This window comes from Grammomys surdaster, unplaced genomic scaffold (assembly GCF_004785775.1).
Source record: "Grammomys surdaster isolate TR1022 unplaced genomic scaffold, NIH_TR_1.0 237, whole genome shotgun sequence".
Lineage (NCBI taxonomy): Eukaryota > Metazoa > Chordata > Mammalia > Rodentia > Muridae > Grammomys > Grammomys surdaster.
In genome coordinates, this window is record NW_021604682.1 from 1,316,255 (window position 1) to 1,339,530 (window position 23,276).

The 23,276-nt window shown below is 48.5% G+C and overlaps 1 protein-coding gene across 5 annotated transcripts in view; it reads left to right on the forward strand.

Moving 5' to 3' along the window:
* Window positions 1–23,276, forward strand: part of Pcnt (pericentrin) — a 96,544-nt gene that overhangs the window by 24,308 nt on the left and 48,960 nt on the right. For 2 of the 5 annotated variants that reach the window (XM_028773901.1, XM_028773904.1), the window contains exons 12-21: window positions 246–810; window positions 2,383–2,589; window positions 13,707–13,858; window positions 14,201–14,352; window positions 14,674–14,906; window positions 16,477–16,639; window positions 17,218–17,430; window positions 21,817–22,046; window positions 22,237–22,353; window positions 22,460–22,480. In XM_028773901.1, the coding sequence (XP_028629734.1) occupies window positions 246–810; window positions 2,383–2,589; window positions 13,707–13,858; window positions 14,201–14,352; window positions 14,674–14,906; window positions 16,477–16,639; window positions 17,218–17,430; window positions 21,817–22,046; window positions 22,237–22,353; window positions 22,460–22,480 (2,053 nt within the window). Of the gene's footprint in view, window positions 1–234; window positions 811–2,382; window positions 2,590–13,706; window positions 13,859–14,200; window positions 14,353–14,673; window positions 14,907–16,476; window positions 16,640–17,217; window positions 17,431–21,816; window positions 22,047–22,236; window positions 22,354–22,459; window positions 22,481–23,276 lie in introns of all 5 variants that reach the window. The other 3 variants (XM_028773902.1, XM_028773906.1, XM_028773903.1) reach the window with 3 other exon arrangements.

Below are 23,276 nucleotides of genomic sequence, written 5' to 3' on the forward strand. Positions count from 1 at the left end.
TGTACCAGTTCCCTGCAGGTGCCATGTCTTCTCAGTATTTTTAAGAACTGGTGACTCTGTGGCTCTTAGAGTTACTTGCCCCGGAGTTACTCAGTCCTCATGTGGCCCCTGAGTTTTTCCAAGGGAAGGTTCAAATCCAGGATGGAGGCAGCTCCCTTTGGGCAGTGTATCTTGTGGCTCAGAGGGGCTAAGTTCAGTGAGGCCACGTGCCCTATTGCCTGTGTTCTTCTTGAGTGTTGTCTCAGGTTTTTGGAAGAGCGGAAAGAGATCATGGAGAAGTTCGCCAAGGAGCAAGATGCCTTCCTTCGAGACACCCAGGAGAAGCACAGCCAGGAGCTGCAGCTCCTGCAGCAGGGACACCAGCAGCAGCTTCTGGCTCTGAGGACGGAGCTTGAAAGCAAGCACCGCTCTGAGCTCATGGAGCAGCTCGCCTCCTTGGAGAGCAGGCAGCAGGCGCTCCTTGAGACTCACATGGCCGAACTGCAGGTAAAACACGATGCTGAAATTAGTGCTTTGGAGAAGAGACACCTGTCAAGTCTGGATGAGTTAGAATCCTGCTACATGGCCGACGTTCAGACTATTCGGGATGAACACAAACAGGCTTTGGAGGTCTTGCGAACGGAACTGGAGGAACAGCTACAGAAAAAGGATTCTTGTCACAGAGAGATTTTGACACAGGAGTTGGAAAAACTGAAACTCAAACATACCGAGGAGCTTCAGTTTGTAAGAGATGGCCTGAGAATCAACACGAGTGCCCAACACATAGAGAACGGGAGAGGCCCAGCCACTGGCTTGCCAGGAGCTCACCAGGTGAGATGCCAGGGCCACGTCCTGCACCTCAGGGCGAGAGTCTCCCTTTACTTGTACATAGACCACATGTTAGATGGGTCTGGACATTTGTGGACATGCCCCTGCGTGTCTTGGTTTTACATCTGAATGCGTATTCATGTACCCGTGTCTCTTGTTTCTGTGTGTGCCCATTTGTGTATGTGTACATCTCTGAGTTGGCACATACATGTGCGTGTCAGTGTGTCTGTGTGTGTGCATTCGTTTGTGTGTGTCTGAGCCTCAGTGAGTTGATAGCAATGCCTAGTTATGGTCTCACTGTAGATGATATGGTAGCAGTCAGGGTTGTTGGGGCTTAAGTCACATTTGCACCAATTGCATTGAGAGCTTTCAGGCACTCCTTGAAGCTGACCCGAGCCCTTCTGTGAGTCTTAGTTTGGAGACCCCAGTCGATGGATCTGATTTCTCTGCTATACGTGCAAAGCCTCCATTCTCTTCCTATTGCAATTTCCTGAAATTAATTTTTATATGAAGAGGGAATTTCTGGCAAACTCGTAGGTGCCCTGTGTCTGCTCGCAGGACTCCGGAGCCTGTGATCTCGAATAAGCCGTATCTATAGAACCAGTTAGTGTGCGTTGTACACCCTTTGACCTTCTTAGATGGTGGCTTCTGTCTTCCTCGAGTGGATTAAGCTCTTATGTGGAAGTGCATGGAGCAGCTGGGAATGCTTACTGTAAACCGTACATCCGTCCCAGTGTCTAGAATGGCCCAGAGATCGGAGCCATTCTGTCTCTCTGGACTGGTTTGGAGAATGGCTTGATACTGCTGAGAGGCCTTCCCTCAGTCCAGTCCTCTGGAGCTGCAACCTTGGTCTTTGTAGACTTCTGTTTGCACTTAACACAAACCAGTACAGTTAAGGGACCAGACCTTGTTCCCAGTCTACAGACCTGAACCTGTAGGTCATCTTGATTCATTTGTTTTAAAGAAAATTAGGTTCTGGGCTGCAGGGATGCCTCAGCACTTGCTGCTCTTCCAGAGGATCCAAGTTCGGTTCCCAGCATTCATGTCAGGCAGCTCATCCTGTAACTCCATGTCCAGGGGACTTAACACCTCTGGCCTCTGTGGACAGCTGTTGTCATATACCGGTACCCACATGCAGACAACACATACTATACATAATTAAAGATACTAGAAGTAGAAATAGAAATAGCTGGGCATGGTGGTGTACACCTGTAATCCTAGAACGCAGGAAGCAGAGGCAGGCTGATCTCTGTGAGTTCTAGGCCACCCTGGTCCACAGAGTAAGTCCAGAACAGCCAGGGCTACACAGAAAACCCTGTCTCTGGAAAAATCAAAACAAACAAGAACAACAGAAATACATCTTAAAATAAAGTTCTAAGATAATATTGTAAAAGCAGAAACATACAGATCACATGCAAATACTTATTTTAATCCATGGCTGAGGTTTATTGGTAGCAGAATTTAATTACAGGAAGCATTTAGAATCTTGGCCACTTCTTGCATATATTATACTCCTTGAGATGGGGAAATCTGGGATACACCCTTGGCTTGAGCCCCGTGGAAACTCTCTCTCAGCAGGACCGGGCCATGGCTCTGCACAGTGACGGGCACCTGCTGGAGGAGGATGGCGAGGCAGCTTTGGGTAGTGTGGGCGCCGAGGGCCTGCTACATCAAGCTGTGTCTCGGGAGCTGGGAGACCCACACACAGCTGAAATGCAGAGGTCACAAGCAGACATGGCCAAATCTCAGGAGCTGCAGGCATCCCAGGACCAGGTTACACAGGTAAGCATTGCCATGGGTAGCACTTTGGGTGACGCTGCACTCCCTAGGGCAAGCAGTTGCTGAGCACAGCAGAGCCGCTGGTCGAGCATGCTGGGGTCTCCACTTGAGCCCACATCACTTTTTCTTTTATTCTTCTCTCCTATCTTATATCCAGACTTCAGTTTCCCCTTTCCCCTACTCCTCCCAGTCCCTCTCCTCACTGTCCCTCACCTCCAGATCCACTCCTCCTCTGTTTCTCCTTAAAAACAAAAAGAGGAGTCCTCCCTGGGAAATCCATGGCCTAATAAGTTACAGTAAGACTGGATGCAAACTCTCATCTCAAGGCTGAAGGAAGCAACCCAGGATGAGAGGGCCCTGAGCAACAGGTAACAGAGTTAGAGACACTGCCATTCCCACTATTGGAAGCCTCACAAAAACATCAAGCTACACAACCATAAGGTATATGCAGAGGACCTAGCTCAGCCCCATACAGGGTCCATGTTTGTCGCTTCAGTCTGTGTTAGCCTCTGTGAGCCCCTGTGAGCCCTGCTTGGTAGATTCTGTGGGCCAATCCGTCTTACTGTTGAACTTGAGTCTCTCACTTGATTCTAGAAGTCACTGTCTCAGCTAGTCTAGATGGTCAGGTTGCCCTGAGGGCTTGTTTCTGCCTTCTGCATAATGGGATTATGGGTAAGCTCTTGAGTGGTCCTGGGGTTTTTGAACTCTTGTCCTTAGATTTAGGGCGGAGCCATCTCCCCTGTCTCAAAGCAGGGTTTAATAAGTGCCTGCTCACAATGACAGACACAGTGGGTATCAGGTGAACCTGCTGATTCCACATGGGAAGAGTAGAGGCCTCGAATGAGTGAGCTGCTGTGTATGGCTGTGGCTGTGACTGTCGACACAGTACAACTGAACACACTTGGAAGTCTGTGCACAGTATGGCTTCTTCAGAATACATTTCATACGGCTTGGCAATTTTGAGATAAGTCTAACAAAGCAATAGGAACCCTTCAACTTGTGAAGCTTTCGGAGGGACCTGGCTGAGGTCCATGTGATCTGTGTGGGCTCTTCCTACATCTGGGCAAAGTGTTGCCACGGTCTCTCAAGTACGCTAAGAGGTCCTGACCCTGGCAAGTCCAATCCTATCGGCTGGGCCTATACACATAGGCCTAAGTACACATGCATGTATACACAGCACATATGTGTTTATATACACATATACTTAGAACACAGTGTATGCACATATTCTCCGTTCTGTACCTGTAGGCTAGGAACCCCCCCCACCCCCAGTGACATGAGGACCCCTGAAACTCACCTGCCTGGGTGTTCTTAGATTGGAGAGACTGTTGTTTCATGATCTTCTGGGGCTGGCAAGAGCCGAGTCTGGTTGACTCAGAAGTAACTAGGTGTTTCTGTGAGACATGTACCAGTGTATTGAGATGATTTATTTTTTATTTTGAGATGCTTTTTGAAAATGAGGGTATTGGCTGGAGAGATGGCTCAGTGGTTAAAGAGCTGCTCTTTCAGAGGACCTGAGTTAGAGTCCTAGCTTGCATGTGGCGATTCACAATGATCTGGAACTCCAGGTCCAGAGGGATGGATCCAGCGCCGTCTTTTGGCCTTTGTAGGTATCAGGCACACAGGTAATACACAGACATATATGCAGGCAAAATTCTGTTAACACAGAAAATAAAACAAGTAAATGTTGTTAAAAAATTAAAAAACACGGAGAACACTGAGAGTGGGAGAGATGGCCCTCCCCAGGGAAGAGCACATCAGTGGTTATCCTGTACCAAGTGCTCAGCTCTGAGAACAAGTGCATAGGTGACAGTATACAGAATGAGCAGGTTGTATGTATATATTTAGGAATATATATTTTGCTGGGCAGTGGTGGCGCATGCCTTTAATCCCAGCACTTGGGAGGCAGAGGCAGGCGGATTTCTGAGTTCGAGGCCAGCCTGGTCTACAGAGTGAGTTCCAGGACATATGTATATGTATGCATAAACATATGTATAAAATATACATATGGACATACCTGTATGTAAGAACAGCTAATGAAAAAAGAGGCCATGAACTTGAAAGACGACAAGGATGGGCATGTCTGAGAGTCTGGAGGGAGGAAAAGGAAGGGGGAAATGGTATAATTATAATCTCAAAATATAAAAGAAATGATTTTGAAAAAAAATCTTTAAAAATTCTATTATAAGCCAGGCATAGTGGCATATGCCTTTAACCCCAGCACTCAGTGGGCAGAGATTGGCAGGTCTCTGAGTTCAAGGCCAGCCTGGTCTACATAGGCCTGGTCTGGGTCACCTAAAGCTACCTAGAGTGAGCCCCTGTTTAAAAGACAAACAAAAATTATTATGAAAAAGAATAAAAAAGCTGTAATACTATTTTTTATCTGTCAGAAAAAGACCTCAAGTTTGCCTGTGTGTGCTATATTAATAGTTCATCCATCGTTAGAGAGATTATAAAAGTGAAAGGAAGACTGAAAGTGGGACCGCTTCCTGTTAGCTACTTAAACACGCAGGCCTTGGTCTCTGGATCCTGCTCAAGCTGCAGCCCCGCGGGATTGTTGCAGAGTGGCAGGTGGTCACCGGAAGGCCAAGATGGCCGCTGCAGGGTCGTATGAGGTCTGAGAGCCAGAAGAGATGTCGTTTGGAGGGCAGCCTTGTATTCAGGGGCTGTAGTCTGCCCACAAGCTGTCTTAAGGTGCGGCCCTGAGCTGCCAATGTGCTAGGCCAGTGTCCTTGTAGCGATTTGCTCTCCTCTGGCCAATAGGTGACTCTTACCCATCCTCTCTGACACAGCACAGGGAGCTGGCTTTCAGAGCTATGGGTTAAGTTTCGTTTCTGGTTTTCCTTCTATGCTTGGGTGGGTGATCGTGGTGGTGAGTGTTGGAGGCATTTATGCTAAAACTGTCAAATTCTTGGGGCATCTGGGACCACACTGTAGTGGTGCTGTTAGGTGCTGAAGGAATCTGATCATTTCTAGGTATGGCATAGCTTTGCTCCTCAGCCCCTGTGCCTGGGCATGCGCACAACTGAGGCCTTTTCGTGTGAGTGCTTGTGTGCAACTGCTTTCAAAGGAAAGAGCAGTTGGGCCGTAATGAAGTGGACATGGTGGCACATGCCCTTGATGAGACAAAGGCAGGTGGATGTCCGTGAGTTCAGGGCCAGCCTGGTGTACAGAGTGAGTTCCAGGGCGCCCAGGGCTACATGGAGAAAACCCATCTTTCAAACAAAAACAATGCACTCTCCTTCGACCCTGTGGGTTTCAAGGATTGAGTCAGATTGTTAGTCTGTATGCCAAGTGCCATTTTGTAAGCTGTTGTGTTAAAGTGGGGTATTTTTTGGGGGGCGAGATGGGGAGATCTTCAGCATACACAAAACTGAGCAGTTCAGGAAGCCTTACTCCTCTGTACAGCAGGCTGTACCCCAGCACCGGCGCATCAGTGGCCCTGGTGTAACTTCTCCATGACCCCCAGCCCCACGGTACAGCAACAGGTCACCTTCATCTCATCCTGTTTCCAGCTTACACTTCTGCTTCTTTCCGGCTGGGGTTGTGTGAGTTAGGGTCTGCACAGGGCCGTGTGCGCACTGAGTGTTTTTAATTTTCATTCCTGGGACGGTCAGCCTTTTACCCTCTGCCCTGGATTCGTGTGAGCAGGTCTGTAAGCATGGCCAGGCTCGTCACGTGGTCAAGACTTGCCTTGGCTTGGAGACATTTCCTCCAGCGTCTTCTCAGAGTGCCCCCCAGGATGCCAGGGCCAGTGTCCCAAAATAGCAGGGACGCGCTGTCCTTGCTGTCTTCCAGGCTCTGTCGAGCCACAAATATCTCGCACCTGTCTGCAGAGCCAGGCCTCTTCCCAGCAGGCTCACTTAATGGAGCGGGGCGTTTTCTGGATTACCGCCCTTTGGAGCTTGGTTGTGAAAAACAATCTCTGAAAAACGTAAGCCGGGTCTTTTTCCGATAGAAGTGAGTGACCCATGAAGAAGTCTCCCTGGCTATTGAAGAGTGGTCCAGAAGTAGCTACAGAGTGACCAGTGATTGTTCAGGGCTGTTTCCTATGTTCTTGTATAAAACCCAATCCTATTTGCAGGCTAACCTTTGAAAGTGGTAAGAGGACTGTTGTCAGCTTTATGTAGTTTGAATGTCTGTACTTTACTACTGACAGTGTTTATCGTCACTCTAAGTAAGGTTCTCTGTCCACTGTCTCTCCCTTATGTTCTTTCCCAGGCACGTGTGGTTTGTTTGCTCAAAACTAAACTATATGCAATACTTTCATGTATTTTTGTGGATGTTTAGAGAATTCTAAGAGTATGGGTTGTTTTCTTTTGCTTTGTTTTCCCCGAGACAGGGTTTCTGTGTATAGCCTTGGCTGTCCTGGGACTCACTCTGTAGACCAGGCTGGCCTCGTACTCAGAAATCCACCTGCCTCTGCCTCCCAAGTGCTGGGATTAAAGGCGTGTGCTACCACTGCCTGGCTAAGAGTATGTTTTTAAAAATTTTTCTTGAAATATATATTTTCATTTTTACTTATATGCACACATGTGAGAGTGTGTGTGTGTGAGTGTGTGTGTGTGTGTGTGTGTGTATGAGATACCAGAAGAGAATGTTGGATCCTTAGAAACTGGAGTTAGTTAGCTGCTTGATGGGTGCTGGGAACCAAACTTAGGTCCTCTGGAAGTTCAGCAAGTACTCTAACTGCTGAGCCATCTCTCCTGTCCCGAAAATGTTATTTTTTATATTGGCCATACCGGGTCATATCAGCTCTTTGACTGTCGTGAAACCTTGTGAGATTCTGGCCACAGACCTGCGGATGAGCCTCACACATTTCCTGAACACATAGGATGCTCCTGGTTCATCCTGCAGGCTTCCCTAGGAGAGAACAATGTGTACTGCCTGATGGCCCTGCTGTCTGGTGGGAGGTCGGGCTGCCTGCCACTTTTTGCTTGCTTCCCATGGAATACATACAGCCTTGTAGGCACATACATTGTTACGTGCTTTTGTCAACTGCCTTAAAGTCCGCCTGAGACAGAGGGAGAGTGAAGACTGCAGGGTTGTGCCTCCAGCCTCGGGTCCTGCAGCTCTGCTTTAAGGCAGAGGGCCCAATGTCAGCCTGTTTAGCTCTGGGTTCAGTGCGGCTACCTGCTCCTCTGCTGGCCTTTCCTGATGGGATCCTACATGAAACCACTCTGTTGTCTCTGTTCACAGTCAGTGACAAGAACAGAGAGCCACAGGCCGCGTACAGGAGGACAGTGAGGTAGGCTCTCCTGTTCTACTGCAGAAGAAACCCAAAAATAACTTTAAAGATTTACTTATTTATGTATGTGAGTACACTGTCGCTGTCTTCAGACACACCAGAAGAGGGCATCAGATCCCATTACAGATGGTTGTGAGTCACCATGTGGGTGCTGGGGATTGAACTCAGGACCTCTGGAAGTCAGTGCTCTTAACCTCTGAGCCATCTCTTCAGCCATCTCTCAGATAACTTTGAAAAAATATCATTTCTGTTTATAAGGTTTATTTTTACTCGCATTGTATTTATCTTTTTTTTTTTTTAAATTTATTTATTTATTTTATTTATGAGTACACTGTCGCTGTCTTTGGACACACTAGATTGGATACCCTATTCTGTAAAGCATGTCAGATCCCATTACAGATGGTTGTGAGCCACCATGTGGTTGCTGGGATTTGAACTCAGGACCTCTGGAAGAGCAGTCAGTGCTCTTAACTGCTGAGCCATCTCTCCAGCCCGCATTGTATTTATCTATCTATCTATCTATATGAATGGGTATATGTATATTATATATGTAAATAGAACCTGTTTTGCCTTGGTCACAGTGTCTGTTCACAGCAGTAAAACCCTAACTACGATAGAAGTTGGTACCAGGGACTGGGGTATTGCTGTAATAGTCCTGACCATGCTTTTGTTTGGAAGAATGTGGATTTTGGGACTTTGGATTTTGAAAGAACTGGAATGCTTTAAATGAGGCTTAATGAGCCATCCTAGTAGGAAGACTTTGTTACTGAGAGTGATTTGAACTGTGCAGACCTGGCCCAAGAGGGTTCAGGGGAGAATTTCAGTATGTGCCCTAGAGACTGTTTTTGTGGTATTTTGGTGGAGAATGTGGCCACTTTTTGCCCTTGTCAGAAGAGTCTACCTGAGCTAAGGTAAAGAGTTTTATGTTAATTGCAGTGACAAAGGAGCCCAGAAGAGACATTTTTCATCTGGTTAAGTCTCATGAAGAGCATTTTGAATAAGCATAGTAAGCTTAGAAAGGAAAGATATAAAATATATGGTTCGAGTATTAAAGGGGCACCAGGAGGTGAAATGAAGCTTTATCTTGTGTTCTAGGAGGTAGCAGATTAAGAGAGTGGGACTTTGGGTCAAGATCCTACACACTCTTAATCCCAGGAGATAAGGCCAAACAGATATCTTGAGTTCAAGGCCAACCTGAGACAGAAGAGCAAGTTCTAGGTGAAAGCTTAACTCCAGGTATGGTGGTACATACCTTTAATCCCAGGAGACAGGCATGCAAATCTCTGAGTTCAAGGTCAATCTACAGAGCAAGATCCAGGACAGCCAAGCTTAGGCAGTGAAGGAATTGGAAAACTGAAAGCTGGTGATGATGTAATAGAACAAGGGGACCATGTTCCAGCCCCAGCAAGCAGCCAAACTCGGCAGCTTTGGCCGACTGAAAAATGGAAGGGACTATTGGGACAGTTGTTGCTGGTTAGTTGGAGCTAAGAAATTAGTGGTGATTAAGAAGAGACCAGCATCACTGAGGTGAAGTCTTCTGGGAAGTGTTTTCAGAGAGCACAAAGAAGCTGTGTTCCAGAGACAGCCAAGGTTGTACCTCGTGCTGTGGCTGGACTTGGTAATGTGTAAGAGTTACCCAGGTGGTCCTGGTTTTGAAGGCATGAAGGGGTCATGAAGAGCAGGTGAGGCTTGGCACTGTGAGAGGCCATGGAAGGCCATTGGTGAAGGTGCAGCCTCAGTTGCAGTTGATGGCCCAGGATTGAAGGGGTCAGGCAAAGGAATTGAGACTTGATACCATGAAGAGAGCCTATGAGAGGCTGTTGGTGAAGCCTAGTTGCAGCAGAAGACCCCAGTGTATTGGAGATGCCAGTACCATGGGATGATCACCAAGGACAGCAGCATCAATGGAGTGGAGTCAACCAGAGCCTAGAGTGCTACAGAGGGCAGAGCTGGAGATGTAACCCAAGCCCTTTGGAGGAGCCCAGAAGATCATGTGTGGATCCTAGACACTGGAACAAGAAGCTGTGAAGTTGAAGTTGCCTTGGTGACCCCAAGATGTTCGAGATGCCAGAGCTGTGGGATACCTGCTGAGGAAAGCTGCCTAACAGGGAGTGGAACCAGCCCAGGAGAAAGAAGTTTGTTGCAGTCAACAAAGATGAGAAAGGAGTGGACATCTGAAGACCACTTTGACATCGGACATGAAGATGACATCAGACAGAAGAAGAGACTTTGAACTTTGGACTTTTAACGTTCTTAAGATTGCTATAGACTCTGTGGACTTTGGAAGTTGGACTAGAATGTACTTTTTTTTTTTTTTTTTTTTTTCCTGGAGACAGGGTTTCTCTGTGTAGCCCTGGTTGTCCTGGAACTTACTCTGTAGACCAGGCTGATCTCGAACTCAGAAATCCACCTGCCTCTGCCTCCCAAGTGCTGGGATTAAAGGCGTGCGCCACCACTGCATGGCTAGAATGTACTTTTTTATTATGCTATGTTAAGGTATGGCCCCCATAGACTCATGTGTTTGAACAAGCCTATGGGAGCAGGGAGTGGAATGTGATGGTTTATGCATGGCCCAGGGAGTGGCACTATTTTGGAGATCTGGACTTGTTGGAGAAGGTGTGGCTTTGTTGGTGTAAGTGTGTCACTGTGGGTGTGGGTTTTAATACCCTAGTCCTAGCTGCCTGGAAGCCAGTATTCTGCTAGCAGCTTTCAGATGAAGATGTAGAACTCTCAGCTCCTCCTGCCCCATGCCTGCCCAGACGCTATTGGACTGAACCTCTAAATCTGTAAGCCAGCCCCAATTAAATGTTGTCCTTTATAAGGGTTGCTTTGGTCATGGTGTCTGTTCACAGCAGTAAAACCCTAACTAACACAGAAGTCAATGGGAATGCTGTGATTTTCAAAATCCAGTGGCTATTAAATGCTAGCACCACCATCTGCTCTCTCCCTTCGGCTGGAGTGTTTGATGGGAGCCAGGCAGTTGTCTGACGCAGTAACAGGTCAAAGGGGCGCAGTCCCAACTCCATAGACCTCACCTGTGCTGAGAGGTGGACTGGCAGGGTAGTGACTGCACAGGAAGGTGAGTGGCCAACAGGGCAAGCAAAGCCCAGGGTGAGGCTTTGGGGACAGGCTGATTCACACCTGTGGGGTTACGTGAGGGAGGGGCCACGTATTCTGCAAAGGCATAGTTTACATGTTGTCAGAAATACTGAAAACAGCAAAGCCTGTAGGTTAGATACACACACACACACACACACACACACACACACACACTCACTCACTCAGTAAAAAGAACTGCATATGTAGAACATGTTGAGGTAGGAGGCTCTCAGGTTCAGGGCCAGCCTAGGCTGCATAGTGGTGTCCAGTCTCAAAAAGAGGAGGGGAGGCACTTAGCAGAATTAGAAAGAAATCTTAAAACTCCAAACTGATAAATTGTAAAGGTGATGTAGTGGTCCAGCCTAGGGAAGTGAGGCTCAGAGCTTGTTGGGTGTGCGTGAGAAAGATGAAGAGGGGCGGGCTGGACCTGCAGTTGCCTGAGGGCCCGTGAGTGAGTGGCCCCAAGGCAGGTGCATCTGCTGTTTCGGTGCCGCGCCTGCGCAGATCTGCACTGTTATGGTGCCGCGCCTGCGCAGATCTGCGTGTAGCAAAGGGAAGCTGACCTGTAAGCCGCCTCATTACCACTTGCACGCGAGTTACTCAGGAAGCTCAGTAGTATCCCCAGCTACGAGAAGGACAAACCTTCCTTTAGGCAAACCACATTCCAAAATATACTGTTTTCTTTGTGACATCGTCTTATTAACATCTTTAAAACTCTACATATTCAGTTAAGATACATTTGTGAAAAATGATTATGTCCCTGCTACCCGGAGTAAGTAACCCCTAGCTCCTGCCTCAGCAGCGTTTCCCCATGAGCTCAAACCCTTTCCCTTCCGGCCTGTGATTTTAGGTTTTTTTCTTCCTATTTTTTTTGACACTTCTTAATGAGTTCCTTTTTTTCTTAATGCACTTCTGAATAATATACTGTGTAACTTTGTTTTTGAATTTTTGACTACCTACTCCACTCATTTACTGTTGCATGGGTGGGCGTGCGTGTGTCATATCATGCGTGTGGAGGTGGTTGAGAGAACAACTTGCTAAAGTCAGTTCTCTCTGCCATGTGGAAATCAGGCTTTGAACTCGGGTTGTCCGGCTTGGCAGCCAGTGCCTTTACCCGCTGAGCCGTTCTGCTGGGCTGATTGTCTCCATCAGATCCGAGGATGGTATGTGAAGGATATTGGTTTCTTTTCATTGCTGGGCTTCCTTCTGAGGCATTAACCATAGCTGTTGGCCTTTTCCATTTTCCTACTTCCATTGGTTTCGTTCCAGTGATTTTTTTCTCTTTTGTGAATCTTCTTAGGATGTATCAGAGCTTAGAGCACTCTGCACACAGCCAAGATGCTTAGGCAAATCTAGACTCTCTCTCTCCTGAAAGTGCCTGTGCTCTTCCTACGCTCGGCCCCTCCTTGTCTGGTCCACCATTCTCGCCCTGCTGGTTTTGTGGCTATGACATGATGTCATATGCCGTAATCTGCATTCCATATTACTAAGAAGATGAACGGCGGCTCTCTGTTCATATGTGTACAGTCAGTTTGTGTTTTTTCAACTGGAAGCCAACCAGTCCCTGTGATCCTCCTGTCTCTAACCCTCTCGGAGCTGGGTTTATGATCTGTTGTTCAGGACGCCTGGGTTGCTTCGTGGATGCTGATTTCTGAGCTACAGTCCTCGTGGCTGCCCAAATGCTCTTAACTGCCGAGCCATCACTCTAGCATATCCGGTTTAATTTTTGTACTTTCTCGGTCATTGATTTCTCATGGTCCGCTGGCCCAACCACGACCCGGTGTGGCACTTTCATATCATGGTTGGGTACGCTCCTGCTTGGGGCTGTGCAGTGTGCAGCCTCTCTACTTGGAGGCCACTGGTCTTTGCCCTCTTTGTTTTCCTCAGACTTGAGTGTGTCAGCACTTCGTCAGCTGATTTCTGCTCTGATACAGATGTGGATGTGCACTGAGGGGTGGAGGGGTGCTTTTGTTTGACCAGAGGAAGATGGCTGCTTTTTGTTCTGCCTGGTGCCTCCATGGGCATGTGTGGTAATCGTACTTTTCTCTTTCATCTGGGAGATGACGAAATTCTGCCACTCACGGCTGGCCCAGGCCAAAGACCCTGGGATTCATAGTGCCGTGGCTGGTATCTTTCTTTTGTAAGGCAAGCTACACCAGATTCCTGGGATTTGTGGCTACTGCTTAGGATAGGACAGCATGAGAAGCCCTAGTAGCCAGCAGGAAAGCAGGTCTACCTGTCCTGAGTGGCTGAGACACTGAGCCTTGACTCTGTTTGCTTGTTTTGTTTTGGAGTCAGTGTCTCTTACATAACCCTGGCTGTCCTGGAACTCAGTATGCAGACCAGGCTGGCTTCAGACTCAGAGATTCCCCCTGCCTTTGCCTCCTGAGTATTGGGATAGAAGGTGTGAGCCTCCACTCCAAGCTTGTCTCTGTTTTTGAAGAGAAACATGTAAAACGGACCTCTGTCTACATGTTGGCTGATTTCATGGTGAATGAGGCACAGGGATTTTTATTTTGAATTATTATTTGTGATATGAATCTGACCTTTCATTTCCCATGTATCGGGGACAGGTAGACCTTCTTTATATATACTTCAGTAAGTGATGAACAATGAAGGAAGAACAGTCCTCTGACCTTTACTTACCCTCCTGCTCACCACTGACCTTTTTTTTTAAATTTGACGTAATTTAAAAATCGTGATGGAATTTCCCAGCAGTTACTTGCTTTAGCCAAAGTTGCTCTACCTGAGATCTGCCACTTTTTCCCAACAGGTTCGAGACAAGGTCTTCTTGCTGAACCGGGAGTTGGAAGAGTGCCGGTTGGAACTGGAGCAGCTGCAGCAGAGGCGGGAGCGGGAGAACCAGGAGGGCGCCACTCTGATCTGCATGCTCAGGGCTGATGTGGACCGGGCTCAGAGTGAGGGGTCAGTGCTTCCCTCCTGCACGGCTGCCCCCGGTCCCTTGCACTTGCTGTGGGGCTTCTGTGCATATTGACACCGAGACTCAGAGACACCAGCCGTGTCGTTCTGCAGTCCTAATGAGTCAACATTAACTCCCGGCATATCGGGATGCTTTCACAGACCCTCGCGTCTTACCAAAGAGCAGCAAAGGCTATTGTTTTACTGAAGTCCTACTAATTGAAGCCCTGTAATCATAGCCCCCCACTTTCCCTCAAAAATGAAAACATTTGTAGGCACGTGGTTAGCATTTTGTGAAGGGCCCAAAACAGTTCTGATGATAGATGTTTTTTTTTTTTTTAATCTTAGGAAAGCCCTCCGAGATGCCCTGAGGAGACTTCTCGATCTGTTTGGGGAAACACTGAAGGCAGCTGTGACCCTAAAGAGCCGGATCAGTGAGCGCGCGGGGCTCCTCCTGGACCACGAGGATGCTGCAGATACAAGCGACGCCCGGCTAGCAGGTACGTACAAGAAGATGAGTTGCCTGTTAGCGAAGTGTATACTGGGAAGGGGCCGTTATGCTGAGAAATGCCTTCAGGATGTTTGTTCCCTGTCAGTTCCCGTACTCCAGGAGAGCAAGGATTAGGGCTAGGTAAACCAATCTGAGTCTGAGGTTGGTTCCTATTTTGCTAAGTAGGGGGATCATCTGTGCGTTTCTCACGCCCTTCCCCATGCCTCCCATACCACTCCCACTCCCACTCCCACACACCGGTACCAGGTCAGTCCTCACTGAGTGATGAGCTCACTGGATGAAGATGTGGGTATCTGTGTTTGTCTTGTAGCTGCCGCCCTTGGCAATATGTGGTCTGACGAGGGTCTGCTGGAGATAGACAGAACTTTGCCAGAAGGGGCAGAGACATCTTCAGTGTGTGAAATTAGCAGTCACGTGTGTGAAAGCTTCTTTATGAGCCCTGAAAGCACACTGGAATGCGAGCAGCCGATTAGGAGAGTCTACCAGAGCCTCAGCACCGCTGTGGAGGGCCTCCTGGAGACGGCCCTGGACTCCTCCAAACAGGTGAGGCCCACACCCCATGGCAGGGGCTGCTGGGTAAGTGGGTGGACGAGACAGACGACTCACAGACAGGGCTGCCTGAATGGTTATGTTACCCTAGACACCGAGGTGTTCCCAACGCTCATTCCAGCTTGCAGGCTGCAAAGATATCTTCATTTTCCAGACAGATCTGAATTCATGGATGCTCCCAGTATGCCTTATTCCACCACGTGGCTAGAGACAGAAACCCTTAACCTCTTTTGAGGGCTGTTCCCCTTCCTTCCCTTGTTGATTTTTAATCTCTCTTATTACATCTGATTGTGTAAGCTTTCACGTATGCTTCTTTAGCTGAACTCTTTCTGAACTGAAATTTCCAAGGAAGCATCCAGTGAGAACGACAACTAGAATCTTGGTTGATTCCCCAGCTTGATGCTCAGCACGGTGTAAACCAGGCCAGTTAGTTAGGGCTGTATAGTAAGACCTTGTCTTTAAAGTAAAAACAAACACCACCAACTAAAACCCACAAATCCACCTTTTGTACTTTACTGTACATTATAACATTTTGTATTTGGAGATTATCACTAAGAAGTAGAATTTATTTGTTAATTTCTTAGAAAAGTTTTAGATAATTGGAAAAGATATTAAATAGAAACAGGAAGCTGGAGAAAGCAACAAATGACTTTTTTTTTTTTTTTTTTTTTGAGGTTAGTAGTTCACAAAGTAAGGGTTTCTGTGTGAAACATTGCTGGGCCCAGATGCTGTGCTATCTGCTGGGGGGGCAGTGGGGTGTAGGTGTTTTGTGTTTTGAGGCCCATTTAGGCCTTAAGTGGCTTCAAAGCCCCAGATGAGACACAGATGCTGGGAGGACGCGGTGGGCCAGCCCCGGCATGGGGGGGGGCTCTTCCTTCTTGTTGGTTCTTCTTGAGGCAGTGAGGGGAGAAGAGCATCAGCAGAGGGTAAGACTTGGCCCTATGAGATTCGAGAGTAAGGCTTTGTCTTACGAGCTCTTTAGGGTTGCTGCATAATAAAAGGTTTACTTATCTAAGTCTGAGTTACTATGCTACTGTAGCTGACCTGCCTTCTGTGATCCTCTGAGCATCATTAAGACTTAAAAAGACATCTATTTGTCTAGATAGCATCACTACAAGACAGTACATCTTTGTAGATCTCCAGAGATCTGCTCCAAAGGGGTGGGCTATTACTAGTGATTGTTATATATGTTTAATAATAACAGGAAAAGCATATTAGTAACAGGAACCTTTCCTAAAATGAATCCCTTACAGCCTTGCTGAATAAGGATGCACCTGTCGCAGATTATGTAATAATCCAAAGCAGACCATTTCAGATGACCACCTAGTTATTAGCTTGTCCCATTATGGCTCCTGACAGGAGGATATATCAGAGGAGTCTAAGGAGAAACTGAGTCATGTAGAGACTGCTCTTTTGCCGCGGCCCTGCCACTCAGCACTAGTGGTGGTGACTCTGGTATTAACAAGCTCCCCACCCCGGCTCTTCTTTCTTTCCCTTCCTTCTTTTCTTCATACCCTCTATATTTTCTTGTATGTAGTTGTGATTCTCAAATGTATTTCAACAGCTGGAGGAAGCTCGCCAACTCCATCACTGTGTTGAGAAAGAGTTCCGTCACAGGAATGAGGAGATGGCCCAGGCCATGCAGAAGCAGCAGGAGCTGCTGGAGCGCCTGAGGGAGGAGAGTGCGGCCAAGGACGGGCTGGCGCTGGAGTTGCACACGGCTGAGGGTGAGTGCTACATGGCAGGGCGAGGGTGAGGCGTCTTGCCTCAGCCATGCTCAGACTGGAAACAGATATGACCTTTCCACTGGACAGGTGAAAAGCAGGGTCTTTAACAGCAAAACGCCTGAGCAGACCTTGTGAGGGCGAGGTGCCAGCTCAGCCCTTCAGTAGTTTTCTTTGGTAATGTCGTTGGCTCCCGGAAGCCATGTTGGTAATGGGTCTGTGTTTGGGCTGTAAGGGTCCTGCAGTGACTGCTGTCACTTGGCCCTGTGAATCAGTGTCACAGGAGCCCCTCTGGCCCGTTAACCTCTCAGCCATCAGGTGGTACCCTGCTCTGCCACGGCCATTCTGTCTCACAGATGGTACTTCTGCACAGATGAATGGGCTGGCTGCTGTTGAGCTCTCTTCAGGGGTCGGGCCTTGTCTAGAGAAGCAACCCCCTTCTCTGAGGGTAACTGACTCCTCATCAGGAGTGACCTGCTCTGACCTTCCAGTACTCCGGCCACACCACACAGTGCCCCCAGCGGTCTCTGTCGCCCTTCGTCAGGGCTGCTAGATCTCACTGTGCTCGGCCTGCCTTTTAGGTCTCCTCGAAGGATTCAAGGTGGAGAAAGCAGATCTGCAGGAAGCGCTGGACAAAAAGGAGGAGTCAGAACAGCAGCTGGTCCTGGAGCTAGAGGGTCTGCGGAGGCAGCTGCAGCAGGCTGCCCGGGAGCTGCTCGCCCTGAAGGAGGAAAACTCCGTCTTGTGGAACCAGAAGGAAACTTTCACTAATGAAGCCAAGGAAAGAGAAGCTGGTGAGAAGTGTGCTTGTCAGGAGGCTGAGTGGGATTGAGGAGCATGGCCGCTGGTGCCCGCTTGCGTATGAGAACTTGCTCTTTCCAAAGATGGAAATGCAGAAGGCATGGGGGCGTGTCTGTGTCTGTGGGATTCTGTGATTGACACTGAGGTAGGATGCAGTGGTCCAGAGGGAGTTTGTCTTCATGGCTGACACGGCTAATGAGCTGTACCTCTAGGGAAGGAAATGCCTTTTTAAGACAGCAAGCAGGTTGATGTGTCAGGGTCTGGAAAACGAACGGTCTTAAAACCGTACTGAAAACAAGTGTCTGGTGTTAGTCCTGTAGTTTGTATGTGCTAGCTGGCTGGGAGGAACCATAACAACATAAAGGAGGAAGGGTTTCTTTTGGCTCACGGTCTGGGAGGTTTCAGATGTTTTTGATCTGTATGTGGAGAGGCAGCCTGTCATGGCGGGGTTGTGTGAGAGGCAGCCTGTCATGATGGTTGTGTGACAGAGTAAAGCTACTCAGCTCACTGTAGTCCAGGAGGAACGAGAGAGCTCTCGTTTGTGTAACAAAGCTCTCGCCCCCAAACCATTAGGCTATGACTCTAGCAAAGGGCTCATCCACTGATGAGGGCGGGGCTCCATGGTACCACCCCTCCCATAGGCCCCAGCTCAGAACACAAGCTTTCAACATAGGAGCTTTGATGAAACATCCAATATTTATACCATAGTACACTTTCTTTTTTTTGTTTTTGCTTTTGTTTTGTTTTTCGAGACAGGGTTTCTCTGTGTAGCCCTGGCTGTCCTGGAACTCACTTTGTAGATCAGGCTAGCCTCAAACTCTCGAACTCAGAAATCCGCCTGCCTCTGCCTCCCAAGTGCTGGGATTAAAGGCATGAGCCACCACCGCCCGGCCATAGTACACTTTCATCAGCCCGTTTTACTTCCTGGAGATGCAGGCTCTTCCTGGGTTGCCCAGGCTAATCTTTTAGCCATCCTCCTGTCTCAGTGTCCCTGAGTGCTGGGATTATAGCATGCCACCATGTTCTATATTATATGAAATATGTTTTTAGATATTTCAGCTGTTTAAAATGAAAACGGATGAAACATGACACATATACTGGATGAACAGGTCATTTTTGGTTTGTCAGAAACACTTCCGCGTGTCCCCTGTCCCCTGTGTCCTCTTTTCCTGTGGGTTTTTTTCTGGGTCTTTATTTTCAGTTTCCCTTCTGTGGGAAATAGCTGGGCAGGCATGACCCTTGTGCCCATTTCTCCTCCTGGACACCTGAGGCCGTGAGCTCTGCTGTATTCTGCTTTGCGGGTTTTCGCAGCCCTGCTGGGGCTTCCTTGCGACCCCGTCTGTGGCGTGTGAGATGAGCTTTCCTCTCGGTCCATTCAGTTAAATGTCTTGCTTTTTGTTGGGTCTCCTTTTCCATTCTGGGATAGTTCTCAGTGGCTGACCCTTTCTTGTGCATACCTGAATCCTGTCCCTGGACACCTTGTGTTTTATTAACATGATGCAGCAGATAAAGAGTCTGACGGCCTGTGGACTCTTTGGCAGCCTCGAGGAGTATCCCCGATGCCTATTCTGGCTTTCTTTGGGAGTCTTTTGGGGCTGCCACTGCTCTTCTCCTACTTCTTTATCTCAGTATGGCCTGATGTTCCGGGCAGCACCATGGCCAGGCTGTGCCTGTGTATTCCAGACAGAGACCCAGGAGGAGGTTGGGCCAGTGCAAGAACGGGTTGTTGGCCCTCTGGCCTCAGGAAGTTTCTTATCTGTTGGTCTCTGTCACTGGCAAGCTCTTGCACCTTCACTGGAGTGTTGTAGGCTGGACCTCCCTTGGAATTGTTTACCCAGCCTTAATCTTCACTCTTGCCCCTTTATCCACCCACCCGGGGGCTGTAGTTCTGAGTTTGTTCAGATGCACTTGGCCGCTCTCGCTCTGAGCCAACACTAAGCACAGCAGCTGTGGCTTCCTTGGCCACAGGCCTCTCGCCATCACTCAGGGGTCCCATGAATATGAAACAGCTTCCCAGGACCTTTGAGAACTCCATTCGGCCTCTCTTTCAATTCTTTATGTGCATGCTGTGTTATTAGCTTTTCCTGTTTTCTCTAAAATAACCTCCTGGACCCGCTGTGTGCCATGCTTGAGGGCAGACGGTGGTGTCCTGGATGCAGAGGGCCTACAGCCTGGCATGCTGTGGGCCTTCGCTTATCCTACTGGTCCTGGTTTGGGTCTTGCTTCCCTCCCTGTGATGCTTTCTTTCCGTTACCGCAGGCATTCCTGTCTCGGCAGCACACAAGGACACAGGTTTGTAGAGTGACCTCTGCATGCTGTACTGTATGTTTGCCTCAGATCTCTCTAATTACTAAGAGGAAGACATGCTTCAGAGCTTTGGCAGCAAATTAGTGAATGATGCAGTCTTTAATAACGGGTCCTAAAAAGCGGCAGTTCCATCCCATGTTAATGTTCCAGTGGTATTTATTCTTTTCTCTAATGACTTTCCCAGTTATAAGTCCTGTTTGTGCTGTCTTGCCAGAGTTGATGCTTTGTGACCATTATGCTGTTTGCTGGATGAGGCCCCTGTGCAGGGTTCCTGGCAGGGGACCTGGTGGGGGGCTGGGCCTGCCTGTGGCTCTGTGCCTTGTTTGACTACCCTGATGGGAAGTCCTCATCAACACAGCTCCCATAAGCCATGGCCATACCATTGAAGGGAAATGGGAGGTGGTGTCATCAGGCCTTAAAGGGACTTGCTTGTTTCTTCATGACGAGGCCCTACCGACTGGCCAAGCTTAGACCTTAAGGAAAGCTTGTGAATGACATGGTTGCAGCTGCATGTTTGAGGACAGTTTCCTGAAACTGCTGACTTCCTAGCATGGATGTTTGCTGATAATGTTACATTCATGGTAACAGTTTGTCAGGAAAGTAAGAATTTATGAAATTCACTGGACAGTGGGCGCCGCAGCCTTTAATTAATCCCAGCACTCGAGAGGCAGGTACAGGCAGATCTCTGAGTTTGAGGCTAACCTGGTCTAAATAGTGAGTTTTAGGACAGCCAGGGCTATACAGAGAAACACTACCTCAGACAACAACAACAACAATAACAACAAAAATTAAATTAATTACTTAAATTCATATTCCTATGTTATAATAATCTCTCAGGATTTGTCACTAGTGAATCCTTTTAAACAAGAAGTTTGGTAATCTATAGTTTCAATCCAGATGGGGCCCTCTATCCATGCCTTTCTTCATTTGCGTTGTTAAAATCCTTGGAGATGCGTTACTATTCATGTGTTTGTTTTGTGTTACCAGTGATCAGACCTAGCACCTGTAGCATGGCAGATAACCCCTCTCCCACACTCCCAGCTCTGGCCTGTGTCACTTGTAACTGATAGAAACTGGTTTCTCAGAGGCTATCAAGTCCAAGGTGAGACAGCTCTGTGCCTCAGAAGCCATGGTCCTCTTGAAGATGCTGAAGGGCCAAGAGGGGGACTCTCCCCTCTTCATCCACGAGGGTGGAGTCTACATGCCTAGTTACATCTCAAAGGCCTCTCGTAACAATAACAACTTTACTTTGGCAATTAAACTTCAACCTGAATTTTACAGGGGACAGGCATTCAAACCCTAGCCCTAGTTATTTTAACCATGTTTTGATTTCCTAATTGCTATTTGTTTTCTCTGAGATATGTCACAGTCCTGACAGTTCTATGAATGCTTCTCCAGAGCCAGTGTTTTCCCCTCCCCACTGAGCTGTCAGTAGAGTGCAGGCTTTAACCCATGCTGAATTTCATGTTGGAGACAAAATTTTCAGAATATTACGGCACACCACTGATTTCCCAGGACACACTTTTTTTTGCAGGCCTGGGAACGGAAAGGTGGTTGAGGCAAGGTCTCTGTAGATCAGAAGTAACGGGCATCCACCTGCCTCTGCCTCCCAAGTGCTGCGATCAAAGGAGTGCGCCACCACACCGGCCTCAGGACACACTTAGGTTAGGCTTCTAAATTTTAGCCAGTGTGACTCTTGTTTTCAGAAGTAATTTGCATTTCAGAGATCACCTCACAGAGTTGTGGGTATATTGGGATGTGAGCTCACAGTCTGATGGGAGACAGGCTGGCTCCAGCCTCAGTTGTCACACCTCTGCAGAGGAGAAAAGGTTCTGGAGAGGGGATGACGCTTCACTCTTTTCCTGGTGCTCATGCTTGGATCTATCTCACGCTCATAGGGCAGCTGGATGTGGTGACGGCTGTCTCCTAAGTGGTCCTCTGTCCTTCCAGTTTGGATTCCTATGAGCAGTCTGTCAGGGTCTGGCGCTGACAAGCCGCCAGTCACGTGCCCCGCGTGGGACAGCCTGTGCTCTGAGATAGGACTCCCATGTCTGTTTTCTTGGCATCCTTAGCACTGCAGAAGGAGGTGGAATCTCTTACCAGAGACCAGTGGGAGTCGAGGAAGCAGTCTGAGAAGGACCGTGCCACCCTGCTCTCTCAGATGCGCGTCTTGGAGTCCGAGTTGGAGGACCAGGTTGTGCAGCACCGGGGCTGTGCCCAGCTGGCTGAGGAAGTGGCCACGCTGAAGCAGCAGCTGGCTACCCTAGACAAGCACTTACGTAGCCAGCGTCAGTTCATGGATGTAAGAAGTTTGTTATTTTTTTTTAAAAGGTTTACATCACTAAAACTTATTAGAGCAAAAACATCTTCTGTGCTGTTGTGTTGCGGGGGAGTCGCAGCGCTATTCCTTGGCTTTGTCACATGACACCCCTCCCCGCCACACACACACACACACACATAGTACCATACTCACATGTGGTTTCCTGGTCTAGGAGCAGGCTGCTGAGCGCGAGCACGAGCGTGAAGAGTTCCAGCAGGAGATCCAGAGGCTGGAGGGGCAGCTCCGCCAGGCCGCCCGGCCACAGGCTCCGGGGTCCCGCGACAGCCAGGTAGGTCAGCCTGTGGTGTCCCGTGTCTGTGGGTGACTGGTGACTGCAACATTTTAAAGCTTTGTTTTCCTTTACATCTTGCCTTCCTCGGACATGGAAACAACAGTGCGCCCCGCTAGATGAGGAGGTAGGATGGACGGCACCTCCTTGCTTTGGTCCCCTCTGTCCGCCGATGGCCTGCAGCCTCCTAGTGCAGCTTCCCCATACCCTGCGTGGTGGTTTGCTGCTGTATGCACTGCCCTGGTGCTTCTCCCTGTGCTTTCGTTTGGGGCTGTGGAAGTCTGCAACCCCCTATCTGACGTAGCTGTAGTTGATTTGCTTGTGCTTTCTTAAAAATTACACGTATATTAGGAAAGAGTGGGCTCCCAGGAGGTTGTGCGGTGTAGACCTGTTTCTTTGTTGAGCGAGAGGCCTGCCCTCCAGCCTTGTGGACGCAATGAGGCCCCCCTGCAGCCCTTCAGTACCACAGGCCTCCTGATGCCTTCCCAGAAGTTTGTCGGATTGTATGTTAATTGTAAAACAGGAACTCTGGCCGTTGGTGCAGGAAGGAGGCTGACGTACGCTGACGTACAATACGAATTCCCTTTAGGGATGAGACGAATGGGCTTCAAGGCCATGATTGGGTCTCCCGACTTGGGGAGAGAGCATTGGAGAGAAATCTATGGAGATAGCGTATAAAGAGTGAGCATGATGGGACTTCAAAGGGAACGAAGGAGAGGCTTTCCCTCAGTAAACCTGAGGGTAGGGGCTGACCAACAGCTTAGCATTCGGCATGTTAAGTAGGCAAAGCAACCATACATATATAAATTTCTTCTTTTCTTTCCCTTCCCTTCTTTCTTCCTCTCTCTCTCTCTCCCTCTCCTTCCTTCCTTCCTTCCTTCCTTCTTTCCCTCCCTCCCTCCCTCCCTCCCTCCCTCCCTCCC